We start from the raw sequence: 18,818 nt of genomic DNA, 5'->3' as shown, positions 1-18,818 counted from the left end.
ACCCTTTCTCATCTCAAGCAGAGAGTTCTCTCCAGTGTCATACCATTTTAATTTCTTCAGACTATGGTAGTGTCAGACAGGGCTACTAAATTTGCTCCAATACAAATGTATATGTTTGTTTTTTATTCAATAACTAGCAATTCAGTATGTGGTATGCATGTTACATTTCCACAACTGCATACTAAATATTTTTCCTCCATTTCTTGAAGGTTCCTCGGCAAATTTTACCATTCTACTTGGTCCATGATACAATATTCTCCTTAAAAGTAGCTTAATTTCTAGAAAATTCATTTTATTCACAAATATTTCCTATTCCAATCCACTAAAATACTGCATCATAAAGTGCTGCTCTGCATCTATACTACAGTAGTATACTGGAACAATTTCTGCACAACGTTTAAGCTGTGAATATGGCAAGTGTAAAATAGATCTAGGTCATCACGCCATAAAATAGACATGAATATACAATAAAGATCAGCAGTTTCATCAAGCTAGGCTTGTACTTGCACAGTGGAATGCTGCTCATCATCTCCCCTATACCTAACCAGACACAAAAACTCCTGCAATAGACAAAATTACACCTGCAAGAATTTTTTAAATTTCCAATTAAGGGACAATTTAGCGAGGCCAATCCACCTACTCTGCATATCTTTGGGTTACCCACGCAGACACGGGGAGAATGTGCAAACTCCACACGAACAGTGACCCGGACCGGGATCGAATGCAGGTCATCAGCGCCGTGATGCAGCAGTGCTAACCACTGTGCTACCGTGCTGTCCCACCTACAAGAATATACCACTAACTATTCAAGAAATGATCTGAGCATTAGTAAACTAGTTACCAAAGACCGGTAGATCTCCGGCATTGTTCATATGGAGTAGAAGGGTATGGCAGAAATCTGTGAAAGTATGTGGGCATTGGAAAATGTTTAACTGGCTCAGATCAATCAAAAATCAATTTGTTCAGCTGCTATAGCAGAGTGAACAATGTGACTTACTGAACGTAAAAGATAACATTACATATAATCTAGGCTTGCAAGAAACTGTCAAGTGAAGATTGAGGCAAACGAGTCTCTAGGGAGACCACTTCCTCTAGTGGTCAAGGGTACAACCCGGGATGAGGACAGAGGCTTGTGAAACACAGCATACATTTTATATAGTGAACTGGTCAACATGGCTATGCATTTTCCATTATGGAAGTTCAAACAATATGGTTTTTCAATATAGCACTGTTGCTTCACAGCGCCAGGGACCCGGGTACGATTCAGGCTTGGGTCACTATGTGCAGAGTCTGCATATTCTCTCAGCCTGTGTGTGGGTTTCCTCCAGGTGCTTCGGTTTCCTCCCACAGTCCCGAAAGACATTGAAGTTTCCCTCAGGAGTACCCGAACAGGTGCCGGAGTATGGCGACTAGGGGATTTTGACAGTAACTTCATTGCAGTGTTAATGCAAGTCTACTTGAGGCATCATGGTGGCGCAGTGGTTAGCATTGCTGCATCACAATGCCGAGGTCCCAGGTTCAATCCCAGTCCTGGGTCACTGTCCATGTGGAGTTTGCACATTCTCCCCGTGTTTGCGTGGGTTTTGCCCCCACAACCCAAAGATGTGCATGGTAGGTGGATTGGTCATGCTAAATTGCTCCTCAATTAGAAAAATAATGAATTGGGCACTCTAAATTTATTTTTAAAAAGTCTACTTGTGACAAGATTATTAAGCATCACAATCATCTCTATTTTTGTAATAATTGATTTGTTCAAGAAAAAAATGCCATTAACAGATTCGGTGACTGGGAAAGTGTATTGGAAGTGTATGGAAAAATTATGCGCTTCAATCAATAACCTGAACACAACAGTCTTTCAGGAATAACAGTCAAAATATTCTCTAAAATAGTTTGGAAAAAGCGGGTGGAAATGCCCAAAGGCCCTTGCTGTATAATAAAAGCTTTTCTTTAACTTCTATCTCAGTCTAGAAATGTTATTCAGAATTCAGGAGTCTGATGATCATAATATTTACCAGAAATAGAAAAACAATTAAAACATTTAATGCCACTCGCAGTCAACAAGTAAACTCTACCCTCACATGGATAATGGTGCTTTGTAAATGTCTCCCATTTTTGGATACGGCAAGGCTACACTTCGTCAATTGATTTGTGTCCATTTTGTTTGTGCTATATGGTCTGTTTATCTGAGAGATTTAGTTATGAACTTGCTCTGGAATAAGACCCAATATCTGCCCTTTCATGTGCCAATATATTTTGATGTGCTTGAACGATAGATTGCCCTGGATTCTGCAAAGAAGGCTGATTTCTCCCCTTGTTCGATGTGTTGTGGATTGAATTAAACTACATGGCAGGTTAGCAAGAAGGGAAAGATTTCTGCTGTTGAACAATGAGGAAGGTAAAAGAACTGAAAGATAAAGTTTCAATGGTGTCGAAGAAGCCCACAAACCAGTTAAGTCGCCAGGTCAAAATTCCCAACGGCACTCTGGATGTACCTACACCACAGGGAATGCAGTATTCAAGGCAACAGCTCACCTCACCGCTACCTTCTCAAAGACAATTAGGGATGAGCAACAAACTCTGGCCAAGCCAGTGTCACCCACATCCCGTGACAGACAACAACCAGTACATGACAAACAATGACAGAAGCAGCCCAGGAACAAGTGAAGATTGAGGCAGGTAAGAAAGAGGCTCTTGAACAACATTTATTGGACATCTTAACACTATAAAACATCCCAAAACATTCCAAGGTGATAATAAAGCAGAGATATATTAGGCATGATGACCAAAACCATGATCGAGGAGGTAGGTTTTAAGGAATGACTTAAGAAAGCTAAGTTGAGAGGTGGAAAGGGAGGAAATGTCAGAACTTAAAGTCTAGGCAGCTGAAGGCATGAGCTTTGACAAAGTCATCAGACTCGAAACGTTAGCTCTTTACTCTCCCTACAGATGCTGACGGACCTGCTGAGATTTTCCAGCATTTTCTCTTTCAACGGCTTGACTACCATTGGTGGAGCGACTAAAGATAATGCACAAGCAGCTGAAATTGAGATAGCTTGGAACATAGGATTTAGGAGCAGTATTCGGCCACAGTCCTTGGCTCCACCATTCAATAAGATCATAGCTGATCTGGATGCCTTCTCAATTCCACTTTCTTGTCTGTTATAGATGGAGAGAAACAATGCCTAAGGGGATTTGAAAACAAGGATGGTGGTTTTAAGATCAAGCCATTACATAACTGGGAGCCAGAGTAATTCAGCAAGCGCAGGGCGATGGGTGAACAGGATTTTATAAGAGTTAGCACTGATCAACAGGGTTTTGGATGGCCTCAAGATCCGATGGTCGAATGTGAGAGTCTGGTCAGGAGCGACCAAATTCTGGATGAGAGTTTCAGGAGAAGACTTGAGGTGGTGGAAGAGGCAGGGGGAGGAGAATCAAGTGATATTATGGAGGTGTAAGTAGCAGTACCAGCAGCACATGGTTAAAAGTTCAACTGTCAATTATGATAGTCAAGGAGAAGAGGAGAGTGTTGTGGCCATCACTAAGGAGAAGGTCCGGGAAACTGAAAGGTCTGAAGGTGGATAAATAACCCGGACCAGATGGGCTACACCCCAGGATCCTAAAGGGGGTAGCCGAGGAGATTGTGGAGGTGTTGGTGGCAATCTTTCAGGAATCATGAGGCAGGGAGGGTCCCCGAGGATTGGAAAATGGCTAATGTAACATCCTGTTTAAGACAGTAGGGAGGCAGAAGACAGGAAATTATAGGCTGGTTAGCCTGACTTGGTTGTTGGTAAGATTTGAGAGTCTATTATTAATGATGAGATTGCGGAGTACTTAGAAGTGCATGGTAAATTGGACTGATTTTGCACAGATTCGTCAGAGGAAGGTCATGTCTGACTAAACTGTTAGAATTATTTGAGGAAGTTAGACAAGAATTATTTGAGGAAGTTAGACAAGAATTATTTGAGGAAGTTAGACAAAGGAGAACCAGTGGACATGATCTATTTGGATTTCCAGAAGACCTTTGATAAGGTTCCATACAGGAGTCTGCTAAATACAATAAGAACCCATGGTGTTTGAGGCAAGATACTGGCATGGATAGAGAATTGCCTGACTGGCAGAAGGCAGAGAGTAGGGATAAAGGTGTACTTTTCAGGATGGCAGCCGGCGACTAGTGGTGTTCTGCAGAGGTCAATATTGGGACCACAGCTATTCACGATATACATTATGATCTGGAAGAAGGAATTGTGGGCATTGTTGCTAAGTTTGCAGATGATACAAAGATATGTAGAGGGACAGGTTGCGTTGAGGAAGCAGAGAGGCTGCAGAAGGACCAGGACAAGAGGAGAGCAGGCAAGCAGCAGATCGAATACAATGTGGAAAAGTGTGAGGTTATGCACTTTGGAAGGAGAAATGGAGGCAGAGACTATAAATGGGAAGATGCTTCGGAAATCAGAAGCACAAAGGGACTTGGGAGTCCTTGTTCATGATTCTCTTACAGTTAACAGGTAGGTTCAGCTGACAGTTAGGAAGGCAAATGGAATGTTAGCATTCATGATGCTGTATATGTCTCTGGTCAGACAACATTGGGAGTATGATGAGCAATTTTGGGCCCCGTATCTAAGGAAGGATGTGCTGGCCTTGGGAGAGGAGGTTCACAAGAATGATCCCTGGAATGAAGATCTTGTCATATGGAGGAGCGGTTGAGAACTCTGGGTCTGAACTCAAAGTTCAGGATGGATGAGGGGGGAATCTAATTGAAACTCACAGAATAATGAGGCCTAGATAGAGTGAACGTGGAGAGGATGTTGCCACTAGTAGGAGAAACTAGAACCCGAGGGCACAGACTCAGACCTAAGGAATGATCATTCAAAACAGAGATGAGGAGAAATGTCTTCACCAGAGGGTAGTGAATCTGTGGAACAAATTGCTACAGCCAATTTGGCTGTAAATTGTAAAAAAACATTTTTACACCATTAAATACCTTCAGCTTTTACGAACTAGAAGCAAATAGTTGGGTGAATGTGAAAATAATTATGCAGTAAAACTGTTATCAAGACAAAGCAACATTGCTTTTTTAAAAATACCTATGTTAATATACTTGCACTTCCCAGTAATGCAGAAACTTGCAAAATTAGACATAATTATATATAATTTTTTATTTGCGTTTTTAAATGACAGAAATCAACCTGTCAGGAAAAGACTTGGACTTAAAATGTTCAAATTTACAACGCTTAGCTGATAAATCAAATAAAATAGAGATTTATGTAAACAGTTTTGAATGTTTGATTGCTAAATGGGAAATATTAGTTTACCAGGTATTCCTGTGAAAACGAGTGGAATTAGAAGTGTCCAACAGGACTGTGCCAATGAACTACTGAAATAATAATTTACAGATATGAATAAAGCATCGGGATCCATTCAAGAAAGCAACTTAGGTTGCCAAGAAGGTATTTTGAAAACAACAAAGCCAATATAACATGCAACGGATCGGTTGCCAAGAAGGTTTTTTGAAAACAACAAAGCCAATATAATATGCAACGGATCCAAGTTTGTTTTTAGTATTCCAGTTACACCTAGAAAACCAACTCTTCCAAGTTGCTGTAAAATAGTAAATTAGGATTTCCTACAAGGTTTATGGAGGAAAGAACATCAGTTTTCAATGTTTCTACTTTGTTCACTCTTATTGGGCTGTCTAAACTATGTTTAAAGTAACAGCCAGCCTTAGTCAGAAGAGCGGATTTCAAACCTAACTAAAGTGACAATCTTTCTTTTAATTCCCTAGCCAAAAGATACACCAACAGAAAGTGTACATTTAAATAAATTAAAATGGTGCTACTGCAATTTGGGCCAAAAAATGGAAAAAATACTTCAGTCAGTACAAAACTTGGTCACCAATTGTCATTTGGCTCTCAAATGTAAAGATGTCATCCGTTATATCAGGCTATCAATACACCAATTAACAGAACTCTACACTAAGGCTCTTTGAAATTCTATCCCAAATCACTTCACAGGTTGTGGTTACTCAGTAAACTCTTCATCCGCAAGCAACACAAAATGTTTCCGACTCATTCCAACTCCTTGGCTAGTTATTACTTTTACCATTTTCCCGAGTACTTGCTGACAAGTGAAAATAGTTCATTCAAAATATCACCATTAGAAAATTGATGTTACAAGAGCAGCCTTACAACTTCAATAAAAGCATTAATTTTATTTTTCTCAGCACTGTGATTATGTAATTGTATTTGCCCCCATTTAGTATACCAAAATATACTTGTGGGTGTCTCATGGCACTTTTCGGGTCTGAGGCAGCCACATGCACACACTTTAATCTGTATTCAGTGAGCAAAGAATCACTGGGAAAATCGTTCTTCCTGTCACACGACTAATATGGTACAGTATTATGACAGTCTAGAACTCTGTCCAATGAGGGGTAAATGCTACAAAGTGTAACAATCTTTCATAATGGACTAATCTGAGGGCAGAGTGAACACTCAGGTTTAAGAACCATAATTCATGATTTATTAAATCCTAACTTCACGTCATCTTATCATACCTTTCTTTCTGCTGAAGAACATGAAATTGTTTTTATTTTTTGAATCAGTCTCAAGTCCATTTAAACTATTTCCATGCAAGGCCTTCCTCAAACCATGTGTCTATATTACCTCTTGTGAACAGTTCAATCTGAAGCTCCCGCCATTTACTCAGAATCTAAAAATGTATACTTTGTGACCCCTGCATTAATACAATTCATTTAGCTACTTTATTAAACCTCTTAATTTTGAAAACTTGATAGGTTACTACTTCCAGGTGATCTCCTTTGGGAAAACATACAAAATTTAACCAGGTTCTGAAGATCTAAAACTATGTTTATTCTGACAGCAACACCTTCAACCTCAAAATTAAGAAATTATCTTCATATAGCCAATTAAGTATTTTTAACTCTTAGATGTTGTAATCAGTGGAAATTCAACAACTAGATTTATAAGTCCTACAAACAATTAATTAAATGACCAGATCATCAGTTTTAAAGAATAATCTGTACAGAGATAAATATTGCCCATAACACAGAACTCCCATGCAAGTGTCACTGGAATCCTTTTATCAATGGAGGGGGTTCATGACACATCTGAAATCATCTCCAACAATACAGCACATGAAATCTCAGCCTAAATTATCTAAATCAGATCTTTGGATGGGATTTGAATGCAAATTGCTGGCTCAAGTGACTGTGCTACTTCTAAGCCACAGTGGCATCTAAAATCCCTCAGTTTGATTAGTATTGTAGACAATACTACACCTAGAGTCTAACCAAGTGCCTTAAATAGTATTTTTCCTTTTGGTTTATATTAAATGCTTCCGCTCATGCAATCCACTATCTGTTAAGACTGTTGCATTGGAACTTATCCACAACAATCCCAAATCCTTTTCCTACCTGCACACTTCAATTGTATAACACCTTGATTTAGTTTCTCACTTAAATCTACTATTTTACATAGCTCTAAACAGAGCTATATTTGTCTTCCATTAGTCCTATTTCCTTAAAAGGTCCTATCCCTCCTGAATTAGGTTGGATTGATTCTCAGTTATTGCTGCTCCTCTGATTTTAACATTATATATGCAGAGGAGCATTATAATCTACGAGTTTTAGGTACTTTTTGATGGAACATCTGAGACAAATAAAACTCCGTTTACACAAAGATGCAATCATCCAACAACAAAATATGAATTTCAAATTGAAATAGGATAAAATGTATGCTGTTTAATATGTGATATGGGAGCTCATATTTCATATCAATTATTTGTTACATACAGTTGGATCCTTTGAGTAAAACTATTTATTTTAAGGTTAATGAATGATTTACTTGGGGCAGCACGGTGGCGCAGTAGTTAGCATTGCTGCCTCACGACGCCGAGGTTCCAGGTTCGATCCTGGCCCTGGGTCACTGTCCATGTGGTGTTTGCACATTCTCCCCCTGTCTGCGTGGGTTTCACCCCCACAACCCAAAGATGTGCAGGGTAGATGGATTGGCCATGCTAAATTGCTCCTTAATTGGAAAAAAATAATTGAGTACTCTAAATTTCTTTTTAATGATTTACTTTGGGAAAATATTTTTTCTGGTCATGAACATTCCTGTTATCTAATAATTGACTATACCTAATGTTAAATAAGTTTACTGGTTTGTAACAAATTTAACAAAATAAATGTGATCAAAATTAATACTGCAAAATCTAAACTTGCAATATACAGGTCGGTGGGGAGATTAAAGTCTAAAACCAGCGGGCTTTTGACAATGATAGTAACATTTAAACAGATCACAGTTCGGATACAAAAACAGAAAATACTGGACAATCTCAGCAAGCATCTATGGAGAGAGAGAGAGAGAGAGAGAGAGAGAGAGAGAGAGAGAGAGAAAGGAGCTAACATTTCAAGTCTGGATGACGCTTTGTCAAAATCATCCAGCCTCGAAACATTGGCTCCATTCTCTCTCCACAGATGTTGTCAGACCTGCTGAGATAGTCCAGTATTTTCTGTTTTTGTTTCAAATTCCAGCATCCACAGTAATTTGCTTTTATCACAGCTGTGACAGTTTGTTACTGGCTTGAAATCACAAGCAGGGTAAGCAGCTTTCATGCTCTCAAATTAGAATGAGCAACACACAACCAGACCAATATGTTTTGGATTTTTTTATTATAAATTTAGAGTACCCAATTCTTTTTTTCCAATTAAGGGGAAATTTAGCATGGCCACTCCACTTAACCTGCACATCTTTTTGGGTTGTGAGAGTGAGACCTACGAAGACACAGGGAGAATGTGCAAAGCTCCACGTGGACAGGTCGGGATTGAACCTAGGTCCTTGGTACCAAGGAGGCAGCAGTGCTGAGACCTGTATTTTTTGTTGCACCGTGTTAGACTGTGGGTAGTGTAGTATTATGTAATAAGATAAAGTCATGATTGGAAGCGGTTTGTAGTCTGCCCTGTACAGAAACTGTGAAAACTAATCCACGAGAGGATTTGCTTGTGAGACTTGTACATATTTATGCAAATATTTCCCAGTTCCATTCATGTTAGTGATGGTGGAGTTCGCAATCTTTTTACAAGAGATTCAATTCTGCAACTCAACCACAATATTTTTCCATATCATAAAAGTAGACAATGAAATAAAGAACTGCTTTGATGAAGAAAATAAACAGTCCACAGCAATATTACCAACATCACTCCATATTATTCATGCAAATATCCATCTCACAATCCACCCAGAATTTCAACATTACTACAGTTCTGATACAATTCACTCATGTTACCCCCATCTAAGATGCAAATATTCTACAAGTGACAAGTGTTTATGTAATCTTTGAGTTAAAAGAACTGCAGACTGAACACATCTTCACATTCCACGGATCGATAAAAAGTACAAACCTGCATGGCAATGTGCCACACAAACCAGAAACGTGTGTTAAATTAGTTACATCTCAGCTGGAATGCAAGGAGACCTAAATCCTTGCCAGGTTTTGAATCCCTTATTAATATCCAGTAACCCCGGTGGAAATATATGTAGATAATGGGCAAGGGTGAGTCCAACTTATTATTGTGCCCAAAGATGGAGTTTGCACATTCTCCCCGTGACTGCGTGGGTTTCAGCCCCACGACCCAAACATGTGCAGATTAGGTGGATTGACTATGCTAAATTGCTCAGAGTATGCTTACAATAATTTAAATTTCTAATAAGCACACTGCAGCCAAATTTGCACTCCAGCTATCAAAGCCTAAGATTTTGGTTTTACAGTGCCTATTTAAGACTACAAACACCACAATCTAAAATCACACTATAAATAGAAAACAGTACACATTCAAATGTTTATTTCTTTTCAAAGACAGTCTCCTTAAGCAAAGGTAATAATTAATTGTTTATAATTGCAGTAGGCAACTGTACTTGCAATGGGATTACGCTATACTTAGAATCATTCACTGAAGTAGACAATACAAACCAACCACAGTACAAACAGAAACTACTACCTGGTAATTTCCAGTGACACACAAATGTTGTCCCCAAGATATTTCTGAGGTTCCCAATGATTCATTTCAGACACCACAAGTGCAACTAGCACGAAGCACTGAAGACGATTGTTAATTCAAATTTTTGACTTGCATTCTTCTTTCATGTATTTTTGCTGTTAAGACCCAAAATGCAGTTCAGTTGCATTTTTTGTCATCATATTCTTTAGCACGCATTAGAATACATTCTGTTGTAATTGTGGATAAGGGAAGTTAATCCGCAAGTGAAATCTGACAGTATAGTGCACACTCAATTAGGAAATGCCTGACTAACATCAATTCAATATGTACAAATTTCACAAGCCAATCCTCTCATGGATTAGTGGTTACAATTTCTGTACTGAGTAAAGTTTTATAATCGGGAATTGCTCATTGCCATGATACTACACTAGCCCACCGTGCAACATGATGCAAGGGAATTTCCAGTCATTTTCTAATCCCACCCAGACTATCAGAGGAGAATATATACACACATTAATGTATGGCTGCACTACACCGCTCTTGCTGGTCATCTAAAAAATGCAGGGGAAGTGGCCCCGTTGAAAATTTAAAGGAAAAAAAGCTTGAAAGAACATGTTAAAATAATGGTGTCATAATAGCAAAGGAGATATTTTAATCATGCATTATGCTAGGAACATTGTCAGTTCAACCCTTAGCTACCCAGCATAATGGCATAGTGTACAATGTTCCCACTTCCAATTTCTGTTCTGAATTTTGAACATGTTGCCTTTCCTCAGTTGGGACCCTGACTTTGGTCCTACTGGCAAGATCAGCTGAAAATGGAATAGTCACTTTGCCCACCCAGATTTCTTCCACATAGCGGCTGGCTTAGCACAGGGGTAAAGAGCTGGCTTTTAAAGCAGACCAAGACAGGCCAGCAGCACGGTTCAATTCCCGTACTGCCTCCCCGAACAGGCAGCGGAATGTGGCGACTAGGGGCTTTTCACAGTAACTTCATTTGAAGCCTACTTGTGACAATAAGCGATTTCCATTTCATAACTCAGGAGTCCATTCACCAGAGCCACCAAACATCCCAGCAGTTTTCAAGGAAGCTCCCATTACACAAACTGTGATGGATCCCCAGTTATACAGGCTCTGAAGTTTTAACTTTAAAAATGAACACCGTTTCTTACAAATCAAAACACACTTGTGCCAGTGAACAAAATCGAAGCAAAATTTATTTCTACAGGAATAGGATAAAAGTCAAAAAGAGGGAATTAACTGTTAGATTAATGTGGAAGGAATCTGATTAAATCACAGGTTACAAATGCAGTTCATTTGTGATCTGCACAAATTTGTGAATCCAGATCTGAACATTACAAACAGGATATTTAAGTACAGGGGAAAGTACAGAAAAGGTTTATCTGGATGTTTAAACCCTTAAGCAGATGCAATTATCAGGTAAAGATAAAGTCGCCATAGCCCCAGATGACCAACGGTTGCTTTCCCCTTTGAGGGGGAGAGATAACTGTTGGTAATTTAATCTGAGTTTCACCACATCTCAGGCGAGGGGCAAGGTTGAGAAGACGGGGCCTTCCTGAATAACCTCAGCCAGTACAGCAATTGAACCCGCGCTGCTGGCCTTGCTCTGCATTACGAACCAGCTGACTAGCCAAGTGAGCTAAAATACAACCGAAAAGATGGAACTCTTCTCTAGAAAATACAAAGTGCAGATCCCATAGAGGCCTTTACCCATATGAAGGCATTTATTTGGAAGCTGTGGATAAACTGTTTTCACTAATGGACAGAAGATAGCAACCATGAAGAAATCAAAAAAAAAATTTGAAATTTCTGTACATGAGGAGTGATGAGATAGTGATTCTCACTACATGGGAGTGCTTAAAACAAGTTGCACTTAAGAATTTAAGAAGAAACCTAATGAAGAAAGAGGGATTAGGAAAGTGGAAGAGAAACAGAGGGCAAAAAAAAGTACAAACACGGACATAGACCAGCTGGGCCAAATTATTTGTATGCATCTCTGATTCATAACATAAAACAAATTTGAGGTGTAGGGGGCAAGGGAAGACTTTGAGTCAGCATTCCCATTCCATTTGTGGCCACCATTGAAATAAATACACAAGAACATTGAGTATTAGGCTCAGTCATCACACTTCTTCACTATGCAAGGTATTATCATAGTCTATTGAAACAGTCAGCCAGCACAATCAAAAAGAGTGGAGAGATTGGAACTAGTCTCAAGTAAAACCTTGCCTTCCATAACCCATACTTTGTGAACAGGGGGGAAATAATATAATATAATCTTTATTATTGTCACAAGTAGGCTTACATTAACACTGCAATGAAGTTACTGTGAAAATTCCCTAGTCGCCACATTCCGGCACTTATTCTGGTACACAGAGGGACAATTCACAATGTCCAATTCACCTAACAAGCACGTATTTCGGGACTTGTGGGAGGAAACCGGTGCACCTGGAGGAAGCCCACACAAACACAGGGAGAACATGCAGAATCGACACAGACAGCAACCCAAGACAGGAATCGAACCTGGGTGCCTGGCATTGTAAGCAACAGTGTTAACCATTGTGCTACATGCCACCCTATATGTTGCAGAATGTGAATTACAAAGCACTTTTCAAACAAATATTATTTGTTTCATGACAGCATTTCATCTACTTCTAGCAGCATCACTGACACTAAATAAAAACTAAAAGCCATAGTCCCAGATGACCATAGGCTGCTTTCCCCTTTGAGGGTAGAGCTGACAATGGTAATTTAACCTGAGAATCACCACACCTCAGGTGAGGGGTAAGGTTGAGAAGACGGGGCCTTCCTGAATAATCTCAGCCGTTAAGGGAATTGAACCCATGCTGCTGGCCTTGCACTGCATCATGAACCAGCTGTCCAGCCAACTGAGCAAATAACATTTTTTTTTTTATAAAAGAGTCAAGTGTTTTTTTAATTCAAAGATTTAAAAAAACAACAAAACTTAAGTACTAAAAAACATTGCTCAACTACATTTTTCCATTGATTACTTGCAATAAAAGAAAACGATATAGGTTTGGGCAATGCTGTTGAAAAACTCAATTTACATTAAAACTAGGAGCCCCCTTCAGTCTGTTTGCTTCTCTGTTAAAGACATCATGCCTAACAAATGCGTAATTACAATTTCAATGCTGTCAGTATGATGAAATGCTGTAGAAGAATATTTGAGAGTGTACCAAATAGCAACACTTCTGGCTTACATTGTCTCCGATATCTTCGGCATCACATTGGGATACTGTATTTGAAACCATTAATATAGTTAATATATTCAGTTAGCATTGGACTTTTCATTATCCTAAAGCAATCACCAACTGCATTAACCCTAAAATAACGTGGCTTTCAGCATCACCCCCATAATGCCATTGTATTGACATTATTAAAATGCTCGACAGGCAAAAATGCACTCAAGTCGTTTTTTTTGTTTTAGATCTGAAAACTAATCAGGATGAAATTACTTTCAAATCAATAACAGCAACCCAGCATTAAAATGAACCAAGCTACATCAAAACCAGAGGTGGCTAATGTTGGCTTTTTTGATTCCTTCAGTTTTGTCAATTTGTTATTGATTTGTAGTTAATTTCTTTACTGCAACAGCCCCATACAGCTACACACAATCGGCAATCTAATATATCTTTGCAATAGTGATTGCCAAAATTGAATTTATTATTCCATGGGCTAAAGTCAGAACTGCTGAAAATATCAAACTCCAGGGGTGACATTGAAGGGAGGTATTGCATAGTATGATACCAATACAAAAAAAAATGGATGGGTAATGTGGTTCATCCTCTGGCTATGTTCTTAGCTGATTGCAGCCACTCCAATTAACCCGCTACATTGCATCTACAGAGACGGTTAGGTAGTGGTTCTAGCTCTGCACTACCAAATCCCACCATGATAGTTGCAACTTGGAAATCAATACATCCAGTAATTTGGTCCAACACAGGGAAGTATGATCTTAAGAGCGGTCAGGTTTTGTAAAATCCAAACTGGTTCACAAATGCTCTTCAGAGAAGTGAGTGAACCCGAGAAGGCACAACACATGATTATGTACATTATGTGGCTGATTGCTAATACTCTCAAAAGTGTCCTTGCATGCTAGTCTGTTGAAGAGAGAAAGGAAAAATCACAATCTGGACAACTAGGGTTTAGTAATAAAAGCGACCATGCTAGAGTCAACTAAATCTGAAATGCAACAAGTGGCCTCAGTAAAGTGAGGGGAAAATTATGCCAAGTCGCTACTGTGTACTTTTAGTGATGCCTGTTAGAAAGTATAAACATGCGAGAGCTGGACTATATTCTTCCACAGTTAAGCTGTTGATACTCTTTAATGTTGACCCATATCAGAAAGGTGCTAGGAGGCTGTTAGCAGTGGAGGGTTATTAGGTATTTGGAGGAGGGAGGAAAGTGGGAAATATGAAGTGAGGAAAGGACTACCAGAGGGCTTAGTGTGGCAGCTTAAAGAATGTATTGGAATGGGGAACAAGTAAGAATCTTCCATCGCTGATTTACTTCATTTGATCAGTGTTGTGCAAGAACTACATTTCCAACTGAGAAAGGAAGAATTTAATTGTAATAGGTAATGTGCACAGCCTGCAGATGGAGTTGTTTTGCCAGCATATGGCTCCAGTGTGAAGGCCTGCTTACTTGCATGCATGATTGAACCCTTAAAAAGATGAATGACTTCTGGTTTTGAAGCTAAAAGACAAATTTCACAATTCTGGAACATTTCTTCTGTAATTGGGGGCTATTGTCAAATTTAAACTATTTGATTAGCTGAAAGCAGACAAGCTTAATGACCCACTTGGTCAGCAAACTAACTTTGGCTGCAAAACATTAGAAGCTTTATTTTTCAGCATTTCTGCAGGGAAGGGAGAGAAAGAAAATCATGACTGTTTCCTCATCTGCCAGTGTGAGCATACTTTACAATGAGAAAACTCAACTGCCCTCAACTGATCAAACAGATTTCAGTACCAGAAAACAAACTTCCTGAAATGTCAAAGGGGCATCCCAACAGTCAGCAGCATAATGTTTAATCAGTTTAATTATCTTTCCCTATCCTCCAAGCAAAAAACTGGGGATGGCACGTGGCACACTGGGACTGTGGCGCTGAGGACCCGGGATCGAATCGGGGCCCTGGGTCACTGTCCGTGTGGAGTTTGCACATTCTCCCCATTTCACCCCCACAACCCAAAGATGTGCAGGTTAGGTGAATTGGCCACACTAAATTACCCCTTAATTGGAAAAAAAGTAATTGGGTACTCTAAATTTATTTTTTTAAATTATAAAATCTGTTATTATTTGATGAGAAGATACGAGTTTTTAAAAAGACTAAAACCAACATAGAAGGTACGGGAGGCCATTCAGCCCCTCAAATATGTGCTGACACTGAATTAGATACAGGCTTATCTGCATTACAACTTGCCCTCTTTTTTCTTTAAATTTAGTCTACTGTATTCGCTGCTCACAGTGTAGGGGGTAATTCAATGACCTCGACACGCCCGACTTGGTGTCAGGGCTACGCCGTTGAATCTCGCGAGAGACCACTCATGACAACTGCCATGCTCAAAATGCCTGATGAGATTTGTGAGATGTCACAATCTGGATCTTGCCTGCACTGGGCGTAATCCAGATCTGTACATATGTCATTGTAGGATTCTCCTGGCACCCAAGATCTAACAGCTGCACCTGGGAGACCTCGCCAGAGCGTTGTTTAGTACTGGTTTCATAGAACTTACAGTGCAGAAGGAGGCCATTTGGCCCATCAAGTCTGCACCGGCCCTTGGAAAGAGCACCCTATCCAAGCCCACACACCCACCCTCACCGATCTCACAATTGCCTTGTAGATTTTTCCATTCAGTTTCAGTAATACTTTTCTTTATCATATAACACTCCACTCCCTCCCTCCGCTGAATCTGTACCGCATGCCCTTTTAAGGACAATTGCCCTTCAAGGACAATTCGGTTTTCCTGAGGGCTGGTGCCCAGAACTGAATGCCTGAGTTAAGATGTGATCTGACCAACTGGGGACTCTCATGTTAGCCCCATGTTATATCCATGTATAACACAAACGGGAGACAACAGACTGAGATCAAGTACTATGCGGCGAAAGAAACGACCACTAGAATTTAAGCTTACTTCATGCAAAGAAAAAATTGGAACCTTTATAATTAATCATGCCCAAACTACTGTGATGTGTTAAATAAGGCAAAGCTATTATCTATCAATTCCCAGGAAAGTAGAAACATTAACAGAACATTAAATAATTTTTCTCCGCCAAACTGACACACAGCACCAGAAAATTTATCCTTTTCACAGGAAAGGTAGAAAGTTCAACACTGATTCTCCGGAGGTGGCTATCCATTGAGTGCTCAGGTGTGTAAACCAAATCCATAGAGTGCCTCAGGTGTGTAAACCAAAGATCCAGGTTTTACCTCTGGTTTACGCTCATCTCATTACTAATCTCCAATGATTCAAATGCAAGAATACAACCAGACCTCAGTGCCATTACAACCTGCCAGACTTGGATCACCTGACCACAACTTACCTCATTCAGCCCCTTTCTTCTAAAACTTATAGGATTAGGCTTGTTGTAATCATTAGCTTGATATTATTTTTAAATTCATTTACAGGATGTGACCATCACTGGCTAGGCTAACATTTATTGCCCACCCCTAGTTGCCCTTCAGAAGCTGGTCGTGAAAAGCTTCAATCGTTGACATCTAGGTACACTTACTATGCTAGTAGGGAGGGACTTCCAGGATGTTGGCCTAACAACAGTGAAGGATGGGCGATATATTTTCAAGTCAGGGTGGTGAGTGACTTGGACTTGAAACTCCAGGTGGTGGGGTTCCCAGGTATCTGCTGCTCTTGTCCTTCTAGAATCTAGATGGTAGTGGTCATGGGTTTGGAACGTGTTATCTAAGGGACCTCGGTGAATAACTGCAGTGCATCTTGTAGTTGGTACACAGGCTGCCACTGTTAGTCAGTGGTGGAGGGATTGAATGTTTGTGGGAGGGGTAGCAATCAAGCAGCTTTGTCCTGGATGGTGTTGAGCCTCTGGAGTGTAGAGTATTCCATTGCACTCCTGACTTGTGCCTTGTAGATGGTGGACAGGCTTTTTGTTTCCTGAAATAATCCTGGCTAGGAGGACTGTAGACCTCACTCAGACAAGAATCAACATACAAAGCTGCAATAATTCACTCTTACGGTAGAACCCCAGCTCCCATTAATATTGAAAGTCGTCGAGGGTGTTATAGCTAGCTGAAAATGACTTGGGCGGCAAATCGCTATAGAACTGATAAAATAGAGCCTTTTCAAGGCCATTAGAATGCCCATGTTCACTTGTGCACGTGAAATACTGACAGCAGAATAACTCACCTGACCAGTGTGATTTAGTTGAATGCACACAACTCAGAAAATAAAACTATATCTAAAGCATTTACTTAAAACTGGTAATCCCACAAGAAAGCAGTTACAAAGTCATTGCTCCAGAGACCTTTGTTACTTCAGCAACAGGGAATGGACTGTGAAGTCACTGTCAACTTGGCAACCACACAATGGCGTTGGGTCACCTGGATAGAGGGGAGTAACAATCCTGTCCCTCGCAGATGATCCAGATTTTTTTTTAAACACCCCACAGCAAGTTGAACAGAAAAACTGCAACAGAAAAACTGCAAACAACAACAATCCGTTGAAGTTAAGTACTTCAACCATAAAAAAAAAGTATGGAGTGGGGTGGGAAGAGGGGAACATAGGCGTCCAAGCTTCTTCCAATTGGCGTTTAAATGTCCAAGTTGGATAATTACATCCCGAGTGAATTTACACAGCGTACCGCCCTCCTCCTCACATTTTATTCCAGGAACCTCTACAGTAGCTCAGAACAAAAGTTATTTCTCCCATTAAAACCACTGTTCGGGAGTTTATCGACCTGCTCGTCTGGTGGCCTCAAGAGCCGAAGCAGCACACAACGCGGGGGGGGGGGGGGGGGGGGGGGGGGGGGGGGGGTGAAACTGGAAACGATGCAGGCCTGGCGGTGGCCCTTACCTTTCAGCAGAGGCAGGGGGCTCAGGTCGACGGCTTTGCCCTGGATCTTGTACTGCGAGGAGCTCTGCGCTCGCTTCTGCTTGGTCTTGCGAACCGACTTCCGAGAGAATCCGTCTACTTTCTCCACTGGCGTGCTGACGGTGGGCGAGGACATATCCCCCCTTCTCGACCGAGCCGAGTCACCTCACCTCGCGGAGGGGGGGGGGGGGGGAGAGCTGGCGACAGCCCGGGGACTCCGACAGAGACACACAGATAGACACCCCCCCCGCTCCCCCCCAAAAAAAAACTTTCCCCCACCCACCCCCAAACTCACCACCCCCCCAAACCTAACCCCAGCCCCGGGTCAACAGGGCTGACTGACTGACCTCCTCCCCGGCCCTCACTGCCACCAGGGGAGTCCGGCCTGGTGTTCGCCCGGGGGGAGGGAGAGGGGGTCAGATTCCGGGCTGGGGGTGCTGGGGACGTACCCGCTACTCTCTCCTCACTCTCTTCAGGCGCCCATTAAATTCGGGGCGGCGTGTTTTTTTGGGGAGGGGGGGGGGGGGGAAGGGGGTCGGATCCTCTCCTCGAAGCAATTATAGGATTTATAATTTAAAAAAAACTGTCACATTCCTCGGCGGTCCCTGCGCTCGCCGCCTCTCAGTCCGTGTGGGGAGTTTTTTTTTCTCTCTCCTTCCCCCCTCCCTCCCCTCTATTGTGTTCCTCTTCCTTTTGTGTCA

The 18,818-nt window shown here is 40.9% G+C and overlaps 1 protein-coding gene across 1 annotated transcript in view; it reads right to left on the bottom strand.

Annotated features, from left to right (window-relative positions):
• Positions 1 to 18,325, bottom strand: part of ppp2r5eb (protein phosphatase 2, regulatory subunit B', epsilon) — a 117,224-nt gene extending 98,899 nt beyond the window's left edge. Inside the window, exon 1 of the mRNA XM_038775331.1 lies at positions 18,100 to 18,325. Coding sequence (XP_038631259.1) covers positions 18,100 to 18,253 — 154 coding nt within the window. The 5' untranslated portion in view covers positions 18,254 to 18,325. The remainder of the gene's footprint in view (positions 1 to 18,099) is intronic.
• Positions 18,326 to 18,818: the final 493 nt, after the last annotated feature.

Source organism: Scyliorhinus canicula, chromosome 2, assembly GCF_902713615.1.
Source record: "Scyliorhinus canicula chromosome 2, sScyCan1.1, whole genome shotgun sequence".
In the NCBI taxonomy this organism is placed as follows: domain Eukaryota; kingdom Metazoa; phylum Chordata; class Chondrichthyes; order Carcharhiniformes; family Scyliorhinidae; genus Scyliorhinus; species Scyliorhinus canicula.
Note: the sequence above shows the minus strand (reverse complement) of the source record. Positions and strands in the feature narration are given on the sequence as shown.